The sequence below is a fragment of the Danio rerio genome, chromosome 6, assembly GCF_052040795.2.
Source record: "Danio rerio strain M-AB ecotype USA chromosome 6, GRCz13ab, whole genome shotgun sequence".
In the NCBI taxonomy this organism is placed as follows: domain Eukaryota; kingdom Metazoa; phylum Chordata; class Actinopteri; order Cypriniformes; family Danionidae; genus Danio; species Danio rerio.
The window spans coordinates 9,351,845-9,378,235 of NC_141026.1; the positions used below are offsets into that span (position 1 = coordinate 9,351,845).

The window sequence follows — 26,391 nt, forward strand, 5'->3', positions numbered from 1 at the left end:
GTAAAAGAGAAGTCTTCCATCACCAAAAATATTTTGTATTACTTGTATTACATCCTGCCAGTACGAATGAATGGCTGGACAACTACATTTTTCACAAAATATTCTTCAAACTGAAAAAAGTTCTTTGAAGAATCACTACAAGGTGGTGAACCTCTTTAGCATCTTTATTTTTATTCATGAAAGTGGTCAGATGAGACTCTTTCCGCCCGCAATGTTCAAACATGTCCCTGTACGATCATTTTGTGGATGGCAAGTACAAATTTTTTTATGATTTGTATGCTTTGATTCATTGCAGCTTAATGAACAACTTGTTTTAGTGTGCTTTCTGACAACACATCCCGTAACATTCTGGTGTTCGGTCAGCAGGTGGAGAATAGATGGCTTTTTGCATGAGCAATTACACACCGAAAGCAATCTGATTAAATGTGTTTTCCACTACCTTTGGAAGTGTTTAACAACTTAAAACGTTTCACTGATTGGCTTGACGAAAACATCTTAATACCAATACCAACTTAATACCATTACTGACCTCCAATTATATCCAATTTTAACTTTAAAAGGGTTTAAATATAATGATTGCAGTAATAATCGGTAACACTTTATTTTGATGATCCATTTGAGTAGTAGTATACTGCTGCTAAACAGACATTTAACCGACAATAAGAAACTGCAAGTACATGTCAACTTACACTAACCTTAACCACAACAGTCTACTTATAAGCTAATGAGAATTAGTTGGCATGTAGATGTTATGTAACTTAGATTCAACAAACATCGGACCATAAAAATTAAGTGTGACCTAATAATCTTGCTAATACTAATATTTTCTTCAGTGAAGGGATATATCACTAATAAATCACAGCCTTCAACAGTGACGTTTATATTTAACGGAATTGAACTTCAACAGTGATATTTGTATATTGAACTCAAATGCTGGGTTGGGCCAACATGAAGGAATTAAGTTCACTTATTAGATGTTACAAATTTAAGTGGATCGAACATAAAACAATTAAGTTGTCCTTGAAAATCTTTAAGAATTGTGATGTTTGAGCTCATTTTAAGTAAGTAGTTTGTAAAAAAGCACTATAGGAATAAAAATGACTTGACTTGTTGTTTAATATTCCATCTCAATGTCACATCCTGTTGTTGTACCCTCATTCTTTAGCGCCATTTAGTGGCATCTGCATGTGCAATCATTTTAATAAGCAAGTTCACACAGCCGTCCAACAGAGGTACATCTAAAAACCTCCACATATCATAGATTAAATGAAATATTTAGCATATAATTTAATTTGCAAACACATTTTATATGGTGAACACAGAAAACAAACAGCAATAGAAGTATGTATAATTAGAAATGACAATGTAGTATTTAAATAGCATTCATAATTAAAATATGATAATATTAATAATAATACTAAAGTTGGTGATGATAAAAGTAATATGTGATGCCACAAACATGGATATCCATGTTAAGCATGCTGTACTTTTGTGTTTTTATGTTGTTGGTGGTGTTTACATCCTTCCATGTCATGTGTACACCCTATTACTATTGCACACACAAATCTGGCTGTTGTTGACTATCTTGCGTGTTTTTTTTGATAGCTCTTTTTCCTTTTGAACCGTATCATCTAGTTTCATGTATCTCTTTACATAATGATATTCATTCATCATTTATTTTCCACAGTGGAATGAACCACCAACTATTCCAACATATGTTTTACGCAGTGGATGCCCTTCTAGCTGCAACCCGGTACTGGGAAACTGCATAATAATATATAAAATCATAATAAAAAATTAATATATATATCACTGTAAAAAAATTTACTTGAAGCTGCGCCAACGACAAAGTGTGATAAAAATAATAAACCTAAAAATTATGATGTCACAACAATAGTAATAACAAAAAAAAGCATCTAACATTGCATCTCTTACCATGCTCTGTGACAGTACTCTGCAGACGAGGCTTCTTGAACCTCTGCGAGACCGTTTGCAGGTACTTTCTGATTTTGCCTCTCTGTGTCGTGTCCTGGACGGTGGACCCTGTTGCCTGTGCGCTCGAAGACGCGGGGGCCGAGGAGGCCAGGAGGGACCCCGGTGGCTCCGAAAGAGCTCTGCGAAAAGGGTTTTTCCTTGAAGTTGTCGGCTTGTCTGGTTTGGAGGGGCTTTCTCCTCCTCGATTTGCAGTTGAGGACTTTTCCCCGGGGTCTTCACTCAGAGCTTTGCGCCAGCTCTGCATTTTGTTCCACTTGTTTGAAGCCCCTTTCTCCAGCCTTTCAATGGCACCCTGTGCCACTGTTTCAGCCTTGGCTCCAGTGTGCCACTTGTATGTATTAAGCAGCTTGCCATCCTCTGTTTGTCGTGGGTCTTGATCAACCGGGCTGTTCTGTTCAGGAACCAGCTCCATGTCTTCCTCAATCTGCGATGCTGCTCCAGCCTGCTCAGCATTTGACTCTTTGTTTGTACCCATCTCAGATTTCTTTCTCGGTGAACTTTCTGTGAATGTTTTCTTACAGTACCAGAAAGAGTATGGATTCACCTACCAGTTTAAATCCTTTGCATCATCATGAAGTTTTCAGGATTTCATCATCAGCTCACTTCACCTATTAGCTACTTCCTCAAACTGTTTTGCGCATCATCAGCTTTAAAACCTCTCTGGTTTTGAGTGAGTGTTGAGGTTTAATTCTCTTACACTAGTCACTCTAGTCTAGTATTTGCCCCCAAAAATGCTTTTTGGGACTAAATTTGTGCTCCTTATTGTGCAGGTCTTCAGTTTTTATAGGTATGAGCTGTTTTTTTTTCTGTGCGCACTTATCGTGTAGCGTTCAGGAAGTCAGTCAGTTTGTGGGTGGGGAAGTCAGGTTAGGTTTACAGGTTGATGATGCATCTCTCAGCTTTTTATCAATCTGTAAACCTAACCTGACAGAACCAGAAACTGCCTGTCCTGCTTTATTTGCTCCAATTGATCAAAAACTACTGTGGGAGAGCATAATCTTTTATTTAATGTTTGTCTTACTTACAGTTTGAAACAAAAATGGTTTTAAAATGAAAATAGAAAGATTATTATTCAAGCATAACATGATGCTGATTGGATTTAGTTAATAAATGACACACAAGTTTGACGGTTTACCCTAAATACCTGCTTGTTTTGTTCAGTGACTGTTACGTTTCCTGTCACAACAGCAGCACACTTCCTTTCTCACTCTTGGGCCTGCTATGAAAACCACTTCCTGTGGTGGTAAAAAAAGAAAAAAACTAGAAGTAATCGTGTCAACCTTTTCTTCAATCTAGCTGTAGCATAAAAAAATTAAACGAGTAAGACTGGAGATCACAGTTTATTTTTGCACACGTAATTCTCACGTACGCACAGTAATGTTTCATAAATCTCATTTAGACACTCAACCAAAACTCAACCAAGGTTTGGTTTCATGCCGTTGACCTTGCAGTTCAGTGTTAAATTTAAATGTTTGTATGCTTGATTCTGATTGGCTGATTAAGGTTTGCAGATGTTTTAGATAAACACACAGCTAAAGGCCTTGACTGTATTTCAGTTTCACAGTCAAGACTCAAAATCGAACAAAAAGGCTTAGGATGAGATTAGCAAGAATCTAGTCTTATAAGAAGAGGTTTGAGGACAAAAAACAGACAAAAAGTCTTGATACACAACATTTAAAACAGTTGCCAACCTAATTTTACCAAGTAGGACAAAGTTCCTGGATCTATGTTGATCCTGGAACAAAATTCCTCTCAGCCTATCAGAATTAAGGGATACGTTTACAGTTAAGTTTAGGCTAACGGTTAGGTTTATGCACTTCATGATTGTTTTCCAACTATTATTCCCCTCTGATTTTAGGAATAATTTGCTGTTATGGTTGGGTTTAGTGGTAGGGAATAGGTATGAATTACATTTTCGAAACAAAAATTATGTTCCAGGATCAACATAGATTATACAGTGTCTTTAGGTGTGGGGACTGTATAAACAAAACAAATGATTATTATTATTAATATTGTTTCATTCTGCTGTGGCGACCCCTGGTAAATCAGGAAGTAAGCTAAAGGAAAATGAATGAATGAATAACATTGAATTACCATCAATCTTTCCTCATGTTTTTTTCAGACAAATTAAAAGGCTTAGTTATTGTAGCAGTCCTGCACAATAAACCATGACGTGTCAGTGAGATCTCCAATGTTACTTCAAAGGATCCTTATCCTGTAAGAAACATAGTAGAAACAAAAACTCTTAGTTTGCATGTTGTATGTACACTATAAAAATAAAATAAATTCTGTTTTTTGTGGTTCACAAGTGTTTTCCGTTTAAATATGGTTGGTAACTGCATTATGGGAGCTTGATTTCTGCACTGTTGACTTTTGATGTCGAAAATTCAACTCTACAGTTTACTAGTTTAAAATAATATAATGTATAAGAAATAATATATAAAGAAATATCCCAGCAAGCATTTTCTGTGTTTAAAAGATATCTAATAGATGTCTAAAGACATCTTTGCTAAAACAAGGGTATAATTGGCCCCTGTGTCTGTGAGTAAAAATCTAGTACAATAGCCCAAAACTAGACTAGTTATCAAATACACATGATTAAATACTACACATGTGAAGCCTGTATAATCAGTGTATTTGTTGATTGGTCTAATTTTGGGCTATTCTTAGACATTTATTATGTTTTCACTGACAGAAAACTTAGCCTTGTTTTAGTCAAAACATCCATGCTAGACATCTATTAGATGTGTATTAAACATAAAATTGCTTGGTGGTCTGTAAAATAACAGAAAATGTACTGGCAATTTATTACAAGGATTTTGTAGCAAAATATAAACTACCTGACAAAAGTGTTGTCGTCAATCCCAGTTATAAAAGCAATAAATAATAACTTGACTCCTAGTTGATAATAAGGAAAAGTGGCAGAAGGTACATTTCTCTAATGAATCATCTGTTGAACTGCATCCCAATCATCACAAATACTGCAGAAGTCCTATTGGAACCCGCATGGAGCCAGTACTCTCACAGAAATCAGTCAGGTATAGTGAAGGAAAAATCATGGTTTGGGGTTACATTCAGTATGGGGGAGAGCGAGAGATCTGTAGAGTGGATGGGAACATCAACAGCCTGAAGTATCAAGACATTTGTGCTGCCCATCACATTACAAACCACAGGAGAGGGCAAATTCTTCAGCAGGATAGCGCTCCTTCTCATACTTCAACCTCCACATCAAAGTTCCTGAAACAAAGAAGGTCAAGCTGCTCAAGGATTGTCCAGCCCAGTCCCCAGACATGAACGTTATTGAGCATGTCTAGGGTAAGATGAAGGAAAAGTCATTGAAGGGGAATCTAAAGAGTCTTGATGAACTCTGGGAGTCCTGCAGGAATGCTTTCTTTGCCATTCCAGATGACTTCATTAAGTTATTTGAGTCATTGCAGAGATGTATGGATGCAGTCCTCCAAGCTCATGGGAGTCATACACAATATTAATTCTTTTTCCACTGTACCATGACTTTATATTCTATACTGTACATTATTTCTGTTAAGTGACAAGGCTTTTGTCTAAGCAAAGTCAGACCTTAATGTCCTAATTAAATAATTAAATCAAGGCATGATTATATTTTATTTTGGTAAAATAAGCATAATCTAGAGGCCTTTGTCTTTCATATAAGCCACTTCTAACACCAAATGATCAACTAGAAGTCAAATTATTATTTGTTGTACCTAAAGCTTGGATAGGCGGCAAGACTTTTGTCACATAGTGTACAACACAAAGCCAAAATGTTAATAAATACCACAAATTAACTTTCAAAGTTAAAAGTTGTTGGAAGAAAGATCAATGTCCCATAATGCAATTCAAAAGCATAAATAAACTAAATAAAAACATGAATTACAAAATATGTAAAACTGCTGATTTTTAGATTTTTTTAACATTGTAGATGAAAAGTATTTCAAGCATTTAACTGCATTTTTGAAAGATGTTCGATACATTTAAGACTGTGGAATCCTACATACTTTATAGTGCATCCAGGTTGTGATCTCAGAGTAAAGGGCATTTCCTGGGCAGCTGGTGGTTACTACTACTTGTCTGTGTCCGAGAATGGTGAAATCCTCCTGCAGAAATCCATTGTTCACTCCACACTTGACCAGATGATGGCGCACCAGTTCCATGTCATGAGTGGAGGGTAAACGACCAGAGTAATCGCCAATGAAAGCTACACCATACCCCACGTTATTGCGTCCTTTAGTGTGAGCCCCTTGTGACATCCAGCCACGACCTTCATAGATGTATCCATCAGACCCAACCACAAAGCTTAATTAAAAAATATGTAAATAAATAAATAAAATGTGGTAGCATATGCCATGTTATGCATATAACTGTTCTAGAATTGCCTTAGTTAGTTGCAATATATTAACTGAAATGTAAATCTAAATTTGTTTTAAATGCTCTAGATAGACAGTAACTGTGTCGTCATTGATTTTGACTGCTTACTTAAATTTGATTGATTCCTACATTTAGTATTTTGTTAAAATAGCCAGTTGTGAATAAACAAAATCAAATTTTAACTTTGCTGAGCTATGTATACCTAATGCTTTTCAACTTTAATAAAGCAAATGTGGGGAGCACGGTGTGGAGTTTGCATGTTCTTCCCATGTTGGCATGGGTGTCCTCCAGGTGCTCCGGTTTCCCCCACAGTCCAAAGACATGCGCTATAGGTGAATTTATAAACTAAATTGGCCGTAGTGTATAAGTGTGAATGAGTGTGTATGGGTGTTTTCCAGTACTGGGTTGCAGCTGGAAGGGCATCCGCTGCGTAAAACATATGTTGGAATTAGGGCTGCTCAATTATGGGAAAAGCCATAATCACGATTATTCAAAACGATTATCAGTTGAAGTCAAAATTAATTACCCTCCTGTGAATTTTTTAAAATAAATATTTCCCAAATTATGTTTAATTAAATAAATTAAAGGAATTTTTCACAGTATTGCCTATAATATTTTTTTCTTCTGGAGAAAGTCTTATTTGTTTTATTTTGGCTAGAATAAAAGCAGTTTTAAATATTTTGAAACCCAACTTAAGGTCAATATTATTATCGCCGGCGAGGCAGTGACGCAGTAGGTAGTGCTGTCGCCTCACAGCAAGAAGGCCGCTGGGTCGCTGGTTCGAGTCTCGGCTCAGTTGGTGTTTCTGTGTGGAGTTTGCATGTTCTCCCTGCCTTCGCATGGGTTTCCTCCGGGTGCTCCGGTTTCCCCCACAGTCCCACAGACATGCGGTACAGGTGAATTGGGTAGGTTAACTTGTCCGTAGTGTATGAGTGTGTGTGTGAATGTGTGTGTGGATGTTTCCCAGAGATGGGTTGCGGCTGGAAGGGCATCCGCTGCGTAAAAACTTGCTGGATAAGTTGGCGGTTCATTCCGCTGTGGCGACCCCGGATTAAAAAAAAAGGGACTAAGCCGACAAGAAAATGAATGAATGAATGAATTATTATCGCCCTTGAGTAATATATATTTTTGATTGTCTGCAGAAGAAACTACTGCTATACAATGACTTGCCTAATTACCCCAATTAAGCCTTTGAATCGCACTTTAACCTGAATGCTTGTATTTTGAAAAATATCAAGTGAAATATTATATGCTGTCATCGAAATCATAAAAGAAATCAGTTATTAGAAATGAATTATTAAAACTATTAGAACATTTAGAAATAAATTTAGAACATTTAGAAATGTGTTGAAAAAAATCTTCTTTTCATTAAACAGAAATTGGGGGGAAAGGGTGGCTAATAATCCAGGTGAGCTAATAATTCTGATTTCAACTGGATATATATATATATATATATATATATATATATATATATATATATATATATATATATATATATATATATATCACACGAGTAGCAGTGCGATATGGCTATATATCAGCACTGGTGGGAGGCGTGCGTTGGCACCGATTTTATGTTGTTAAATTTAAAAAAAAAAAAAAAAAAAAGGACTGTGTGTATTTATATCACCCCAATATGACAGTATATACACTTTATCTACACACGTCTGTCCAAACAGCTTTTCACCAACGGTGCCCTTCAAAGTACACTTTTTGATTCTGGATTTGTCAGTGTTAACACACTACTTGCACTATTTATATTTAGAATAATGCACATGGTTTTGTGCCATTGTCATTTACTAATCACCATGACATATATGTCAAGTGGATCCAACCAAAAATAAATATTTTGTACACACTCTAAAAATGCTGGGTTGCTGTAACCCAGTGTTGGGTCAAACACGGGCAAACCCAACCGATGGGTTCAAAAGAGCAATTTAAATTTATTGAAAAAAACAAACTTTGAGTTTGTCTATATTTGACCCAATGTTGGGTTACTCATAATTTTTTGAGAGTATAGTCTAACCCTGGCATACAAAAGTGGACCTACTTAAAAAGAAAGTCACACTGTAAAGTGCATTATTTGATTTAGAACAGAGTATATGTCTCAAATATATATCAAGATGATAGTACCTGTAGCCGATGTCATACCAGCCCCGGTCCTTCTGATGGAAACGCTGCATTGCCCTCATGTTTTGGGAGCACGTCTGAAGGTTTAGACAGGGTTTGCTGGGTATTGCTGTGTGGTGAATGTACAGAAATGACATTGGTGGAGAGAGGAGTTCAAGAGGAACCTGAGGTGGCGCTGCGCCCCATATACATCTAGGAATGATGCTCGGGCAATCTGTAGGAAGAACACTTTTCTCAATGTGGTATTTAGTGGTTTAAAAGATCAGTTCACTTTCTGAACAAAACTTTACTGATAATTTACTCAACCCACAGTCTTCCCAGAAATTCACTTCGTTCTTTCTTTCGTTCTTTCTTTCGTTCTTTCTTTCTTTCTTTCTTTCTTTCTTCTGCTTAAATGCTACAGCATGACGACTGCCAAAAAAATATATATATATAAATTAAAAAATAAATACGTTTTTAGAAAATGACTGATAGTTTTGCTAGGTAAGACCCTTGTTTCTCAGCTGTGATCATTTAAAGCTCTCAAGTCTGCATTTAAACTGCATTTGTAAAGTTCTTGCTACTTCTTGTGATCATGTGCTAGTCCCGACCAGCAAAGAACCAGATTAAAGGAACTTTATTTATTTTTTTATTCAGCTAACTTTACAACGGGGCGAGGCAGTGATGCAGTAGGTAGTGCTGTCGCCTCACAGAAAGAAGGTCGCTGGGAAGCTGGTTCGAACCTCGGCTCAGTTGGTGTTTCTGTGTGGAGTTTGCATGTTCTCCCTGCCTTTGCGTGGGTTTCCTCCGGGTGCTCCGGTTTCCCTAACAGTCCAAAGACATGCGGTACAGGTGAATCGGGTAGGCTAAATTGTCCGTAGTGTATGAGTGTGTGTGTGGATGTTTCCCAGGGATGGGTTGCGGCTGGAAGGGCATCCGCTGCGTGGAAACTTGCTGGATGGGTTGGCGGTTCGTTCCGCTGTGGCGACCCCGGATTAATATAGGGACTAAGCCGACAAGAAAATGAATGAATTAATGAATTTTACAACTCCCTTAGAATTTAACAGTTGGGTTTTACAAATTTTAACCCAATCAGCTGATCTCCAGATCTGGCAGGAGCACTTTTAGCTTAGCTTAGCTTAGCATAAATCTGATTAAATCTCACTCAATAAAAAAAAAGGTTCTAGCTATTTTCTAGGTCAATATGGATAGGAACTATACTCTCATTCTGGAAGAAAATAAAGGAAAATTATCGAAACTTATAAAACAATATTTCAATTTGAGTGAGATGCTAATGGCCTAATCTGATTCAATGATTTATGCTAAATTGATCTAAAAGTGATTCCGCCAAACATGGAGATTGGATGATCGGATTCAAAAATGGTACTCAACTCAACTGTTTAACTATTAGGGACTTGTAAAATGAGCCTACTTTAAAGTTCACTACATGGACAAAATCTGAAATGTTCTGCTCAAAATACATATTTTCTTTATGACTATGAAGCCAAAAATATCTTGGATGACAAGGGGTGAGTAAATTATCTGTAAAGCAGTTCAGAACTTGACCAAGTTGACAGACAGTACCTTAACTTACCCATGTAACGTAGCACAAATTCTTTGATTCCTTTTGCTATAAGACTCTCCAACTCAGCGTCCCCTTGACTAGGGAGTACACCAGCTACCTTCTCTTGAAGCAGCGAAGAACTTGTGATCTTCTGAAAATTCTGTCTGCGATATCGACCTTTCAGATGAGGATCCAAAACATCATCCAGCTCTTCCACAGTCCTTAAGTAGTAACTCCTCAGCAGTGTGCTTACATTCATTTTAGAGCAATTAACAACAGAAAGGTGCTTCCCAAGTATGGCTCCATCCATTCCACCATGAACCACAGCATCAGTGACCAAAGACGGAAAGTTGGAGAGAGTAAAAACCATTGGTGCAGATACACTGTCCCAACAACCCTCTGCACCAAGTCTCACAGTTGGAGTTGAGTTAAGAAATGACAAGCCTAACGTCCTGGCCAGTGGATGTAGGTAGAATCCATTAGGCTGGTTACTGTCGTTTTCTGCTCGTAGTCCAGATTCAAGACCTAAAAGTAGGGGAGCGAGGGCAACCGTTGTGCCATCGGGAGTCAGAACAACTCCCTTTTCTTCATAAGCAGCTGTTATAAAATGATGAAGTGCTTGGCTGAAGAAATGAGAGAGATTGAGGTTGATATTTAGCCGCTCTTTGATTTTCGGATGAGTTTCAGTTTCGTTGTTAGATGATCTCATAAAACCGTGAGTGATATTGTGTGTTTGGTCTGCAATCTGGCATAGATTCGACACTAAAGCCAGTGAACTCAGTTGTGGGTTTAAATGTTCTAAATGTGCAACAGCAGTAATAAAGTGCTCCATGTTTCTCAGATGCACAGCTGTAAAATACATAAAGAATTATTTCAATATAATCAAAGCACAATTAATACTGCCTTCATGTTGAATTATCATAAATGTTACTTTTTTTGGAGTTTGGCATTGGGATCCTGCTGTAGGTGTAGCTTGTTATCATATTAATGATAAAACATAATTTATGATAATCCCCTTACACAAGTGCAGCGTATTTGCTTATAACATGAAAAAATGTTTAATGTTTATTTCAACATATGCCAATATATACCAACTGGAATCAACAACTGTGGTGCTAAAAAACTCGTGCTGAAAAAAACCTCACAATGTAATGTAACGCTATAAAAACATGATCTTATTATCTGTATTAAAACCTCAGATGGTCACATAATAATTCATCTTTTGTAAATTATTTAATTATAGTAATTTGGGGCGATGTATGTTTGGACAAAGTACATCAGCTTAATTAAACAATGCTACTAAATAGCTATTGAGATAAATATACTCGCTGCAAAAAAACAAAAAAAATAAATAAATAAACAAAAGTATATTTACCAATTTCATAGTAAATGCTATAGTTTTTGAACCAGACTATAGTAAAATATAGTAAAACCTACTAAGTATTGTTGCTGACCATGTCCATCCCTTTATGACCACAGTGCACCCATCTTTTGATGGTCACTTCCAGCAGGATAACGCGTCATGTCATAAAGCGTGACTCATCTCAGACTTGTTTCTTGAACATGACAATGAGTTTACTGTACTCAAATGGCCTCCACAGTCACCAGTTCTCAATCCAGTAGAGCATTTTTGGGATGTGGTGGAACAGGAGATTCGCATCAGGGATGTGAGGCTGACAAATCTGCAGCAACCACGTGATGCTATCATGTCAATATGGACCAAAATCTCTGAGGAATATTTCTTGTTGAATATATGCCACGAAGGATAAAGGCAGTTCTGAAGGCAAAAGGGGGTCCAACCCGGTTCTAGTAAGGTGTACCTAATAAAATGGCCGGTGAGTGTATATTATTACATCTATTTCGCATATTTTACTGTAGTACTAATTTAGTGAACTTATAAACGGTAAAAAATACTATAGTGTACTTTAGGTTTTAGTACAAGACACCGGTTCATTTTAAAATATAATTGTAGAAAACCTAGCCCAGTAATGCGTCATTTGTTTATATTAGGCTACTATAGTTTTCAATTACAGAATCACCACAACAGATTTAATCAACTGTACTATACCATAGTATGGTTCAAAAATAACATTTAACAATTAGGTTCCGTCTTCAAATCCAAATTTAACACTTGTCATTAGATTATTGACATGAAAATCTGAATAATTAAATATAGCGTACGTACCTGAGCTCTGCATGCATATTCCAGCCATGACCATAATCCATAATGCACCTGGTGTCATTATTAGTACTAAATCTTACCATTTGCTTCTAAAAGTGTCTGAATGTACGGTAGCCTATGAGCATATACATATGGCGAAACACTAAAGGCGGGACAGTCCAAATTCTGCAATTTACCATTCCGTTATTTCAGGTGTGGTATTCCGCCATGACAAAAATGTTTGTGGTGTTTCCGATGTGTTCGATGTATTATTTGAGTAAATATCTGAAGTGATAAAAGTCTTCCTCGTGAACTGGAGTATAGATTTTTAATGGCAGGGACTCACAGTTCTGCTGTTCTGTTTGTTGTTTAATGATGCGTACCGAGTTACTGGAAATTAGGAAGGTAAAGGTCATAGCTAGGTGGTCTTAACTTAGCAGACTGTTTTGACGACGCAGGGTTGCCAGGTTTTCGCAACAAAACTAGATCATTTGCAAAATTATCCCAATAACAAAACTCTATATTCTACTGCCAATACGTAAAAGGCTTATTTATCCTTGTATTTGTGAAAATCACTGTTTATATTAGCAATTACAAACATTGTTTTCATAAATAAATAAAAAATTTGCAACAAAACTGGACAGTATATGACACAGCAGCACACATTTCACATTTAGTACCCATGCATGGACCACACACACTTGTGCTTACTCTATTTCAACAGCCTAGTTCATTTTATAGCACTCTTAACATCAGTATTTGGTAAAGTAAAACATTTTAACACAAACATATAAATAAAATCTATGCAATCAAACAGATAACACGTGGAAAGTGGTTAAAAGTACAAAATACCGCGGGGAAACAGCGGACTTGGCAACCCTGTAACATTGAATTAAATAAATGCATAGTTGCTGTGATGACTGGCTGACAAGATATTTATTTGATATAATTGAGATAATTAGCAGTTGAATGTATGCCTTGTATTATTTTTTTAAAGACATGGTGACATTGTGGGTATTCAGTAAAGCTTATACAGACATATACATAAATATTGTTTTAATACTGTACAATTTACTAGGAGTATTATGCTAGCCAAAATTACTATAAGTAATGTACCAATTTTGCCTTTTTGTTAATATTTTCATATTTTAACAATAATTTTGCATCACTTTTAATTCAAACATGTGATATAAGTTTAAAAATAAATATGTAACCAAACAGATCAATTTAAAACAGCATTTCGGCATGTAAACATAATTTAAAGAAGAATACAAGAGATTTATTTTCAGACTTTATTTCATGTGCATGTGGTTTCACAAATAACTAGATGGAAGTGAATAAATCCAATGACATGGCATTCCCAATGTACTTTAAATTGTGCCAAGTGAACGTATTGGAAAAATAAAACTTTATATATATTTATATATTTTCAAAGTTCTTTTACAGGCATTCTATGTCAAAAGATCTCTAATCGACTGCATGAATTTGAATTGCAAGTCTGTTACAAATATTGAAACACTTTTAGGCAAATAATAACCATAATATTTGACCGTTTTTAAGAAAATACTTTAAGCAAACATTCAGAGGGAACATAAAATGCTATAAAAAAAACTACAGAGGTTTCAAAGGTACCTGACTGTATGATAAAGAGGTAACATTTCCATATGTTATATTTTATAACTACTTTTCGGGAACGATACATACCTTCATTGATATTATGTAAATATCAATACATTTCATTTCACCGTCCACAAGTACTCGGTGTCTCTACAGTAATAATTAAAAACTAAAAACTTGACACCAAGACACACTGGTAATTGGGAGAAAAAAATCGATGACCTCCAGAATTCCTCAAAACGATCCATTTTGTTGCTTGTGCAAGCTGTATTTCAGGAATATATAGCAAATAAATGAAAAAGTGCAGGAAATTATGCAGTAAAAACAGTGAACAGTCATTTACCTGCAGTTGAGACATTAAAGAATAAAACAAAGAAGATATTTACCTCAAATCTGAGTGAAGGTAAACTCTAAAAACCACCAGGTTTTTAACTAAGAAGAAGGTTTTTAATAAACAAAACACTTGTTTAGATGAAATTTTAGAAGGTCTGCAGCCACAACGATCAATGTAAAAACTGGGGGTTGTGATAAATGAGCTAACAAAACTATAACTGCTAATAAAATAAAATAAAAATATAGAAATCATGACTGGCCAAATGCCAAGTCAGAGCGCAGTGCTTTGTTGCGGTCAAACAAATATATTAGAAACTAAATAATGACCCATGTAAAAGTAGACTTTGGTTGTTTGACTAGAAGGTATTTTGAAAGGTGATGTTTATTCATTAGATTTGGTTCCGTTGTAATCGCTCTGCATGTCGGCATCATCCTCCGCAGCATCCGAGCTGTCGATGATTCCCCGTCGGCCTCCTCCTCCAGTGCGTCTCGGTGTGCTGCTGAAGGATGACGTCTCATTGCCTCGCCTGAAATATCACAACAAATCTTAGCATGCAAATAGAAAGACTTTCATTCTAGGTTGCTTGGTTCCTGGTACATCAGTGTTAGATGTTACACTCTAAAAAATTATGTATGTTGTTTGTTTAAACTACTTATTTAAAATAAGCTAAAACAATTACAAAAACCGTTCCAAAAGGCACACCAACAGTACACAAACGTCAACCTCTTCCTATTCAAACACTCCTGAATCAAACCATCAGAACATTTGAAGAGACTTGAAAACCTGAAATGAACTGTTCTAATAAGGGAGACATCCAATATATGTATTGTTGATGTGCCTCCAGGAACAGGGTTGGGAAACACTCATCTCGAGTAGCGTTCAGTTGCTGCTGTGTTCATACTGCATGATGGATCTGCGACAGGAGGATACACACTGTATGACTACAAATCAATTGCTGACCACTCTGTCTGGCTCACAAACACACACGAGAAATGATAAGATCACTTAACATCCAAGACTGGAAATTGTTCCCTGCAATAAATATTTTAAATGATCTGCTATTCAAATGGTCCACGCACTGAATGCTGAATGATTTACAAAAGTGGTCACCAAACTTGTTCTTGGAGGGCCGGTGTCCTGCAGATTTTAGCTCCAACCCTAATCAAACACACCTGAACAAGCTAATCAGGGTCTTACTAGGTATACTTGAAACATCCAGGCAGGTGTGTTGAGGCAAGATGGAGCTAAACCCTGCAGGGACACCGGCCCTCTAGGACCAGGATTGGTGACCCCTGATTTACAACAAAGGGGCAAAATGAAAAGAAGATTGTGGAGGAGGAAATGTTTAGGGTGATGCATTGAACAAACCGAAAAAAATAAGTGGAAGTCAATCAATAATTTTGACTGATCAAGCAAATGTTCCTTTGTTTCTGTTTAATGTTATTGTAAATTAATTTTTTATATATATTGTGGTCTATAACTCCTCCACTGACCTGTATCCTGCTCTCTCATTGGCTGTTGATCATTGCTGATGCTTTATTCAGTCAGAACTCATTCACACATCATGATTTTTAATCACAGACAAGTCCAGACATTTAGCATGCCAAATATTTTGCAGACCTTGGTGATTGTCTCTGATTGAGTTTTTGATTATTCGCACTGTGAAAATGTTGCCCACGTCAACAAGCAAAAATCAGAGCTAAACGTTTGCAGTGTGAACTTCATCTTCAGATCTACTAGTTAAGTTTCATTCAACTATTCCTGATGAGACCAGTGCTATTTATTTTTGTAAGTATGGACAAATTTGGATAATATGTATATTATATACGTAGACCTATACATTTTATTCATTCATTCATTTTCTTGTCGGCTTAGTCCCTTTATTAATCTGGGATCTCCACAGCGGAATGAATCGCCAACTTATCCAGCAAGTTTTTACACAGCGGATGCCCTTCCAGCCGCAACCCATCTCTGGGAAATATACACACACACACATTCACACACAACGGACAATTTAGCCTACCCAATTCACCTGTACCGCATGTCTTTGGACTGTGGGGGAAACCGGAGAACCTGGAGGAAACCCACGCGAAGGCAGGGAGAACATGCAAACTCCACACAGAAACACCAAATGAGCCGAGGTTCGAACCAGTGACCCAGCAACTTTCTTGCTGTGAGGCGATAGCACTACCTACTGCGCCACTGCCTCGCTCCCTATACATTTTATTTTCTAAATATTATTTTTTAAAATCTGAAATATTAATATAAATATTTCCTAATAAAAAACATACATTTAACTAAAAAAGACTATCACTATGGTAACATTTAAAAATTTGAGACATGAAGTGTACAGCTGAGAAACACAGTAGACACTGAATACTTCAGATACTTCACTGAAATATACATTTATATATAAAAATATTTTTAAAAATTGCAATTTGAAAATAGCATTAGACTAATGCAAAGAAATAACAAAATGTTGTATTGTATTGGTATGCCATCAGAATACAGTCACAAGCATCCTTTACAGTAGAACGTGGAATCAGAACGTGGGATCAGTTAAGGTTTGTTAAGGTTAAGGAATCTGTTAAAGTAAAGTTGTAAGAGGTTAAAGGCAGCGTTAAAACCTCATTTGTAAACCTGAAAACAGGCTAAACGAGGCTGGTTCAGAAAACTGAACCATGCTTGGAGAGCGAAGAGGGAAATATGGTCCAATATAGGCTGCTATTTAATAATAAAAAAACTAATTATATGCTTATATGCGATTACTAAAATACTATTGTTGTGTTTCATTCATTCATTTTCTTGTCGGCTTAGTCCCTTTATTAATCCGGGGTCGCCACAGTGGAATGAACCGCCAACTTAAATCAGCCTTTAAGCCTGGTTTATACTTCTGCGTCAAGTGACCGGCGTAACCCACGGCGCATGCAACGCGCGCAGCTGTGCATTTATACTTCTGCGCGCTCTCTCTGTTGGTCTGCATTAACACTTCCGAAACGCTAGTTGGCAGTGAGGTGTAAATGTTCCTCTGTGTCGAGTTTCTTCGCTTCTGTTTTGCGTTTCCTGAGCACTTCCTGGTTGTAGAAGTGACTCAAACTCGCTCATTTTGAGGCAGGAACCGGCGGACGTGCAACAACTTTAACTATGAGGTAAACACAAAACAAAACTTTCCATCCGGAGCTCCTTCACGGGACTCCACACTTATAACCAATCGCTCGCGCCATTCGCGCGGCTCTCGGTCCCGCCCCGACTCGTCAGCGCTACCAAGCCGACCAATCACAGAGCTTGCGCTACGCATCATTGCGACGTGTAGTTACATTTTTTGAGAGGTGCACGTCAGCGACGCCGACGGCCACGGCGAAGGGCTATGCGTCAGCGCCGTAGCATACGCCGGCGTTTGACGTTGAAGTATAAATCCGCCTTTATCCAGCAAGTTTTTACGCAGCGGATGCCCTTCCAGCCGCAACCCATCTCTGGGAAACATACACACACACATTCACACACTAAAGACAATTTAGCCTACCCAATTCACCTGTACCGCATGTCTTTGGACTGTGGGGGAAACCGGAGCACCCGGAGGAAACCCACGCGAACGCAGGGAGAGCATGCAAACTCCACACAGAAACGCCAACTGAGCAGAGGCTCGAACCAGTGACCCAGCCACCTTCTTGCTGTGAGGCGGCAGCACTACCTACTGCGCCACTGCTTCGCCTATCGTTGTGTTTATTTATTTAATTTTATTTTTTGTTTAGGTTTTTCTGTATATTTTCATTTAGTTTTAACTTAAATATTTTTTAGTTAATTTTTAGTTATAATATAATTACAGTAGGTACCTTAAGTGTTCTGCTGTCCTAAAATATATATAATTCAACTTTTTTTTAGATGAATGAAAGTCTTGTGGGTTTTGCAATGGCACGAGTATGAGTAAATGATAAAGTAAAACAAATTATTTATTGTTTAAGTTCATGTGTGCGCTTTACGAAACATTAAAAGAGTTGTAATAAACCATATTTCACTCTCACTGGCAAGAAACACAGTATACAGTATATTGTGGCAAGTAAAAGGAAAGATTTGTGAAGAGTACATCTTCTGTGTCAAACTTTTGAGCACAGAGGTACCTGCATAGTCACTGTGTGGGTTCAGGATTGCCTCTGCAACAGAGATAGACAATCTTGGGTTTTCAGTTTATAAAAGGAAGAGATCTGGGAAACAAGTGCTGAGAATCTGCTGAAAGCTCGGTCTTGTAGAAGTTACTGGCCAAGCATTTCACTACTTTCTAGATATTAAGGGCCAGATTTACTAAATTATAAGAAGAGCGATACTAATTATAATATAATTATATTATAATATACTAATAATCAACCAACAAATTTCCTAAATTGAGGTCACTACTTAGTCCAATTTGAAAACATCCTAGCAGGACTACAGGAGCAGTTTTAAGGATTCATTCATTCATTAATTTTCATGTCGGCTTTGTCCCTTCATTAATCTGCAATCGCCACAGCGGAATGAACCACCATCTTATCCAGCACATTTTTACGCAGCCCTTCCAGCCGCATCTCATCTCTGGAAAACATCCACACACACATTCACACACACTCATACACTAAGGACAATTTAGCTCACCCAATTCAACTGTACCACATGTCTTTGGACTGTGGGAGAAACCAAAGTACCGAACGCAGGGAGAACATGCAAACTCCACACAGAAACGCCAACTGAGCCCACTACCTACTGCACCAATGCATCGCCTAGTTTAAAGGATATTTCACTGATATATAAGAACACAAAATTAGAGATGATTAATGATTCCTTATAGTTATTTGTATGAAAAGGGCACTTGGTGGTAATTTCCGTAATTGTTCTGACAAACCCTATTTAAAGGGATAGTTCATTAAGAAAATGGAATTTCTGTCTTTATTTAATCTGCATTCACTTGTTCCAAACCTGTTTGAGTTTCTTTCTTCTGTTGAAGACAAAAGAAGTTGGTTTGAAAAATGTTGGGAAAATGTATTCATTGACATCCAGAGATTTTTGTACTTACTATGGTTTTTTTTATTCAACATTCTTCACTATATCTTTTTATCATTATTATTATTTACTATTTTAGTTTCTGTTTGTGTATTAGATGTTAAGTGTTGGTATTTACTGTGTTAACTGTGTCATTCTTGTTGTATGTAAAGGACCATATCATGTCAGAATAAATTAATTCATAATAATAAACCTTTAAACTAAACTATATCTTATTCCTCATATGCTCTGGAGCTGTCCATTTTTGGAGACATTCTGGAAGTTTGTCATTGCAACATCCTCTGAAATATCAATTAATCAAATTGATCCAGATCCTAAAATTTGGATACATCAGTTCACTTAAGTTGACCTACCATAGCGGCTATTTTATTTTGCTTGCAAGCACTGCAGCTAAAAATTTATACTTCAAAAAGGGAAATCTGAGAACTTCCCTAAAAAAAACACTGGATCAATGAGCTTGTATCTTATAGTACTCCTGAGAAAATACTGTATTATGTCAGACAAAAGCCCACCAACTTTAATTATATTTGGGGACCTTTTGTGAACACATTACCTCTGTTAGATTTTAATAATTGACTATTGTGTATAAGTATTGTTAGTTTGGGTAGTGTTTGTTGTTGTTGTTTTTACTTTCTCTTATTTAATGTTATTGTTTTAATTGAATGTTTTATTATACACAGTTAAAGTCAGAATTATTAGCCCCCTCTGACTTATTAGTGCCCCTGTTTATTTTTTTCCCAAATTTCTGTTTGATGGAGGGAAGATTGTTTCAGCACATTTCTAAGCATTAGGTTTTAGAAACCTATTTCTAATAACTGATTTATTTTATCTTTGCCATGATGACAGTAAATAATATTTTACTTGATATTTTTCAAAACACTTCTATACAGTTTAAAGAGACATTTAAAGGCTTAACTAGGTTAATTAGGTTAACTAGGCAGGTTAGGGTGATTAGGCAAGTTATTGTATAACGATGGTTTGTTCTGTAGACTATCGAAAAAAAAAATAGCTTAAAGGGGCTAATAATTTTGTCCCAAAATTGGTTTTTAAAAAATTTAAAACTGCTTTTATTCTAGCTGAAATAAAACAAATAAGACTTCCTCCAGAAGAAAAAATATTATCAGACATACTGTGAAAATTTCCTTGCTCTGTTAAACATAATTTGGGAAATATTAAAAAAATAAAAAATAAAATAAAAGGGGGCTAATAATTCTGACTTCAACTGTATGTAAATGTAATTTATTTGTGCATCATTTTGGACATTATTGTTTAATCTATATTTCCATCAACCATTTCAGCTATCTTTACGTAACATCAAAATGAGAAATGTTTTGACAAAATTTGTGACAATTATATCTTGTATGGATGAGGGGTAGCGGGGTAATGTAATGTAATGTGTACTTATATAGCGCATTTACTGTGTATGGCCATACACCCAAAGCGCTTAACAATCATGAAGGGGGGTGATGATGATGCGACGGCAGCCAAAGGACAACAGCGCCAGTCCGCTCACCACAAACCAGCTATAGGTGGAGAGAAGAGACAGTGATGGAGCCAATTCGGTGGATGAGGATTATTGGAAGGCCATGATCATAAGGGCCGATTGAGGGACTTTGGCCAAGACACCGGGGTTACAGCCCTGCTCTTTCACAAGAAGTGCCATGGGATTTTTAATGACCACAGAGAGTCAGGACCTTGGTTTAACATCTCATCCGAAAGATGACGCCCACTGACAGTATAGTGTCCCCTTCACTTTCACTGGGGCTTTAGGACTCACACAGACCACAGGTTGAGCGCCCCCTGCTGGTCTCTTTAACACCACTTCCAACAGCAACCTAGTTTTACCATGTGGTCTCCCATCCAGGTACTAACCAGGCTCAGCCCTGCTTAGCATCAGTGAGTAACCGGTCTTGGGCTGCAGGGTGATATGGCTATTGTATTTGTGGGTTGTATTAGTAGGTTTTTTTTTTTTTTTTTTTTGCTATTATTATTTGTCTTTGCTAATTGTTAAAAAGTCCTGATATTCTTTGTATTCTCAAATTCTACATAATGTTATATATATTGTCAATAAACAAACTAAACTAAACTATATCTTGTTTTGTGGTTAACAGAAGAAGATCAAAAGTTTAGAAACACTCCATTGTAAGGTAAATGGTGAGAATTGTTTTATTTCTTTTTTGTGAACTATAATTTTAAGTACCTGTCTTAATGCACATTCATCGAATCATTCATTCAAACTATTCATTCAAAATGGCTAAACTGAAATTACATTAAAAAATGAAGTGACTTATTGAATTATGGATTTGTTTAAAAGATATTCTGCTCTGGCTTAATTTAGAACTATTTTACTATAAAACTTATACTTCTGACTCAAGTAAATATCACTGTGTGTCTTTGGTTTTAAGACCAAAAGAGTGTTTGCACTGACATAAGCTGCTGGTAAATCTGGCCCTAGACGTCACCTCTTGGGTTAAACGCTCACATATTGTACCTGAGTTTGCTCTTGAGGGAATTGACCTCACGGCTCATGGCATCGTTAGTCTCGGTGGCCTCGTCCAGCTCTCGCTGCAGTTTCCTGCGGGCCGCAGTGATTCTCTGAGACTCTTCCTCGCTCTCCTCCAACTGCCTCTTCAGCTGCTTGACTCGAGCGGTCGCCTTATCCGCCTGTGAAGAACAAACACTCCTCAGGCCAAGCACAGTTCGGTCATTTAGAACAGTGTCTCTCAACCACATTTCTAGAGGACCACCAGCACTGCATGTTTTGGATGCCTCCTTTGTCTGTCACGCCCATTGCAGGTCTTTTAGTCTCTGCTAATTAGCAAATGATCAGAATCAGGTTTGTTTGGTTAAGGATGAATGGAAAATGTGGAGTATTGGTGGTTGTCCTCTTAGGACGTGGTTGAGAAACACTGATTGTATTTTACTTTTATTTGTAATATGATCAGTGCATTTTACGACAGAAGTAGAAAGTAGAGGCCTGGTGCTGGTTTGAGTTTTTACCTATGTTTAGTTTGAGCAAACTTTGAGTTTTTGGGCTCAAGAAGGTGGGATGGTTTTGATTGAATTTCGTCGGCAATGTTACTTACAGATTTATTCTGGGTTAGAGATCACAAACCCAAACTGGACCAATCAGCTGCGAGTATAATGGCATATCTGATGCTCCCACTCCCAGAGCATCCTTTTTGCTACAAATCAAAGCATTTGTTAAAATTGTCTTTTGTTTATCTTACTTGTTTTTTTCTTATGTGTAAGTTATGTATTTGTGCAAACTCCACACAGAAGTGCCAACTGGCCTAGCCTGGACGCGAACCAGCGACTTTCTTGCTGTGAGGTGACAGTGCTACTCACTGCGCCACCACGACACCGGAATGTTTTATATATGTATCATATTATGTTTATTTTTTTTGTGTTTAGCTTGTGTCATCGATGCTGCGCTGTTCGGTGAGCGCTCTCGCTCAGCACAGTGGAGATTTCTCTAGTTACATCGCTTTAATTATTAGGGATGCGGTGACACGCAGTCAGATATTTTGCCGAACAGATCAGCCACTTTGACGGTTTGCGTATTTAATAAACTACGACAGTTTGCATTTACTGAACGGTAAGAATGATTAATAAATCCATATGAAACAGTCCTTTAGAAGTCACAACTTGCTTTCAATTTCGGGCTTAGGCGCGTTTCGCACTCACACACAAGCGTACTGCGCCAAAGCCCAAGTGAACCGCGCTCAGGCACATCTCTGCCAACTGGGCCAGGGTCGGCCAAGTGAACCGTGCCTGAGCCCGTTTCAGCGCACTCACACTTCTCAAACGATCCAGGAAACAGGCCCGGGCACGGTTCGGATAGCATAGTGTGAGTAGGCCCGAAAAAAATGAAGGCAGCAAGAATTTTTTACAGTGAAGTGTTGTGAAACAACTTGATCTTAACCATGCTGGATTTGTTAGGTTTTGTCAACCAGAAACTTTGGGTGCTTTCACACCTGTGAATCGATTCAGTTGTTCCGAAACAGAGATTAAAATTGTTACATTGTTGCTCTTTGCTGTTGGAGCGGTTTGCTTTCACACTGCAAAGTTTCTAATCGGACTAAAAGAGCTAAAACAAGTCACGTGCGAGTAAACTCTCCTTACATTGTCAGGGTTTATTTTGCAGCATCCCGCTCAGCTGTCAGGAGAGGTGGTGGTTTGGTGGTGATTGACAGGGTGCGCGCGCATGACGTGTCTGAGGAGAGACACGGTGGGGAGGGGTGAGAAGGGTGCGCGACGATGCCTATTTGAGGACTGGGAGAGAGACGCGAGATTACCGGGAGATCATCACTCGTTTGCGGGCATCCGGAGACTCGCGAAACTTCCTGCCCTACTCATAATTCTCTCTTCATATAGCCGTAAGCCTATTACATATCTATAAAACACTGTGATATAACCGCGCTCGGATCGGATCACTTTCTCACTGCAATCGAACCGCTCCAGGGTTCGTTTCAATCGAGCCGAGACCACCTCATTCAAGCGAGTTCAACGAGTTAGTTCAACTTGTTTTGTGCAACAGACCTCAAAGAGCCTATAGCTGTTGTCTGGCTAACCTGGTCTTTATATTGCTCAGCTTGTTTTCGTTCATCCTCCACTTGGGTCATCATCTCTTTCAGCTTCTTGTCCTTCTGGCGAACCGCTTTGGCTGTGTTCTGCTTATCTCTGTGTTAGAAGGAAAACATCAGTAACATCAGTAACTGCACCAAATAAGACAGATACAATACATTATGCAGTCATGCAGTTTGCAACGTGAGGCCTGTTGCACAAAGCCAGTTTGGGTTTTTACCCGGATAGTTTTGTGTTTAGTTTGACCAAACACATTTTCTGGTTCAAAAAGGTTGATTGTGATCAGGTTTCATCACTATGGTAACTTATGCTATGTGGCTAACCAGCTCCGGAAACTGGACCAATCAGCTGTGATTAAAGTAACAATAACATGAACATGAAGTCACTCTCAGTTCCCTGGCGCTAAGTTAAAACCTTTTACACTACATTTTTTGACAAAATTGTAATTTGTTCTTAATGATCATTTACATAATTATTTATTTATATAATCAACAGTCTTTTAAACTGTTGGTGGAATAATAAATTCAACTAATTTGCATTAATATAATACTACTTTTTTAGCCTTGTATATGTGCTTATATTCATTATATTTCTAATAATGATAACTCTTGATCTTTAACAGAGATTATGAATTGTGAATTTTGGTGACTCTCTTCTGAGAACTGAATCAAACTGGCTTTCTTGTGTCTCGTGTGATTGGCTGCTTACTCGACACATCACAAGACTCGTGTGTCGTGTGATTGGCTGTTTGCTGCATGTGTTACACCTTAATGTGCATGTTCTTCAGAGCTAATCCTTAACTCTGGCTTAAACCCTGAGCTGACTGAACGTTTACTGTATATTAAGAGTCGTGAAAACCCTGATGTTAACATGTTTGTATTTCTTTGCATTTGTCCATAGATATATACACTAGATATCGCATAGGGACCCTGAGCATGCGTCAATAGCGCCGCCACATTGGTACAGTGCTCCCAGGACAAATGTCATTCAACCGCACTAGTCAAGACAGTGTTATTACGTGAAGATGCTGGACTTTAGCGCTGTCTACGGGTGTAGTAACGAGCAAACAAAGAAAACAAAGCACAAAGGCAGAACATTTCATAGGTAATATTAAGTTTTTTTCTGTTTTTGTATGTTCTGAACTTTTGTGCTAATCAGGTAACGTTATTGATGATAATAAAGTCACTTACTGCATTCACCATAAGGCAAAGCAGCTCCAACTCGCACTAAACACTCAGCTTATGCTAGTTTTGTTGAATAAAATCAGTAAACAATGCAAAAGAAATATGACAACGAGATGCTGCGCTGCCAGAAACTTGTATTATTGTCGGCTAGTGAAAGAGTCGTTCGGGGGATTCATTCACAAACGAATCGCTCCCTCCGTCAGTATGAGAAGAGAAAGCAGGAGAGGAGCTGTGTTTCAGGACATGATTAGATCAAATTTAACAGGGAGGGTGAATAGTACATTTCTGTACACACAAACACAAGCTTTTTGTCAGGAATGCCCGTGCGGTCACTGATCCATCAATGTAGAAAAGTGATGTAAAATTATAATTTTCGTAATTAGAAAAAAAAAATTTACATACTAACATCCAGGAAAACTCCTGATCATAGATATATGTGTATATGTGTATATCTCTGGCTTTGCATGGCCACAGTCCTCCACTGTACCTTGGTCCCGCATTCATTTCAAAGGAGCGCTACCCTGTACAAAGATGGCGGCGCTATTGACGCATTCCGTCCAATAGACAACAATAGGCCAGGCGACATCTAATGTATATATCTATGGCATTTGTCAACCTGAAACTTACTCTGTAACCCAAAGTTTGTTCAACTCGTTTTGTGCAACTGGCCTATACTATACAGATAAGAGCATATTACATAAAAATAATAATAATAACAACAACAACTTCATACATCAATAAGACAATTGAATATGATTTTTCACTTCAATATATAATAAATAACTTAAAATACTCATTTAAATGCTACAACAATTCAGTTGGCTCTCCTGAGATCTACACCCAGAGCTGTTCAAAAGTTTAAAATATATCTTACGCAATCTTATATATACATAAAATGTATATATAAGTTTTTATATTGTAATTTAATGTTCAACGTTATAAGCAAATCATGGTCACACTTTATTTTGATGATACATTTGTTACATTGCATCTACATGCCAACTAATTCTCAATAAATTATAAGTAGACTGTTAGGTTGGGGTTAGGGTTAGTGTAAGTTGACATGTACTTGCATAGTTTCTTATTGTGAGTTAAATGTCTGTTGAAGGAGAAGTATCAGCAGATATGAAGCAGACAGTCTACTAATTCTCAAATGGACCATCAAAATAAAGTGTTACTCAAACCATTAACTAAGATTTTTAGATTTCTAATTAGCTCATTAATAGTTAGTTAGATAGTAGTTCACTTTAGGTATTGGGGATGTAAAATGGGGTATATGCCGAAGCATGCTAATAGGACTTTTAATTTGCCATTAACCCTGGGTTAAGCGCTTCCGGCGAATTGAATGGCAATGCAAAATCCGGTGCGTTTAAGGTCTGTTTTCTTTAAAAAATCAGCGATCTCCACTAGCTGAGTGATATCCGAT

General features: G+C 37.4%; 3 protein-coding genes across 8 annotated transcripts in view; all 3 read right to left on the reverse strand.

Moving 5' to 3' along the window:
• Positions 1 to 3,887, reverse strand: part of rasal3 (RAS protein activator like 3) — a 19,649-nt gene extending 15,762 nt beyond the window's left edge. Inside the window, exon 1 of the mRNA XM_087256512.1 lies at positions 1,936 to 3,887. Within this exon, the coding sequence (XP_087112638.1) occupies positions 1,936 to 2,470 (535 nt within the window). The 5' untranslated portion in view covers positions 2,471 to 3,887. The remainder of the gene's footprint in view (positions 1 to 1,935) is intronic.
• pglyrp2 (peptidoglycan recognition protein 2) lies at positions 2,982 to 12,707 on the reverse strand. 3 transcript variants are annotated; one of them, NM_001045166.2, is made up of 5 exons: positions 12,237 to 12,668; positions 10,082 to 10,900; positions 8,512 to 8,722; positions 6,009 to 6,306; positions 2,982 to 4,210 (listed from the first exon to the last, which is right to left on the reverse strand). In NM_001045166.2, the coding sequence occupies exons 1-5, from the start codon at positions 12,292 to 12,294 to the stop codon at positions 4,190 to 4,192; spliced, it is 1,407 nt and encodes a 468-aa protein (NP_001038631.2). In that variant the 5' UTR covers positions 12,295 to 12,668; the 3' UTR covers positions 2,982 to 4,189. The 3 variants fall into 3 exon arrangements, 2 of the variants coding, with proteins under 2 accessions (NP_001038631.2, XP_087112018.1); XR_015492838.1 differs by having other exon boundaries at positions 3,320 to 4,210; positions 6,009 to 6,107; positions 12,237 to 12,707; XM_087255892.1 differs by lacking the exon at positions 6,009 to 6,306 and having other exon boundaries at positions 3,320 to 4,210; positions 12,237 to 12,707.
• A 783-nt stretch (positions 12,708 to 13,490) lies between these two features.
• The window catches only part of myh11a (myosin, heavy chain 11a, smooth muscle), an 82,435-nt gene continuing 69,534 nt past the window's right edge, over positions 13,491 to 26,391 (reverse strand). For 2 of the 4 annotated variants that reach the window (XM_087255622.1, XM_087255621.1), the window contains 4 exons: positions 23,769 to 23,877; positions 21,686 to 21,858; positions 18,282 to 18,314; positions 13,491 to 14,689 (listed from right to left, as the gene is read on the reverse strand). In XM_087255622.1, the coding sequence (XP_087111748.1) occupies positions 18,290 to 18,314; positions 21,686 to 21,858; positions 23,769 to 23,877 (307 nt within the window). In that variant the 3' untranslated portion in view covers positions 13,491 to 14,689; positions 18,282 to 18,289. 4 annotated transcript variants of the gene reach the window in all.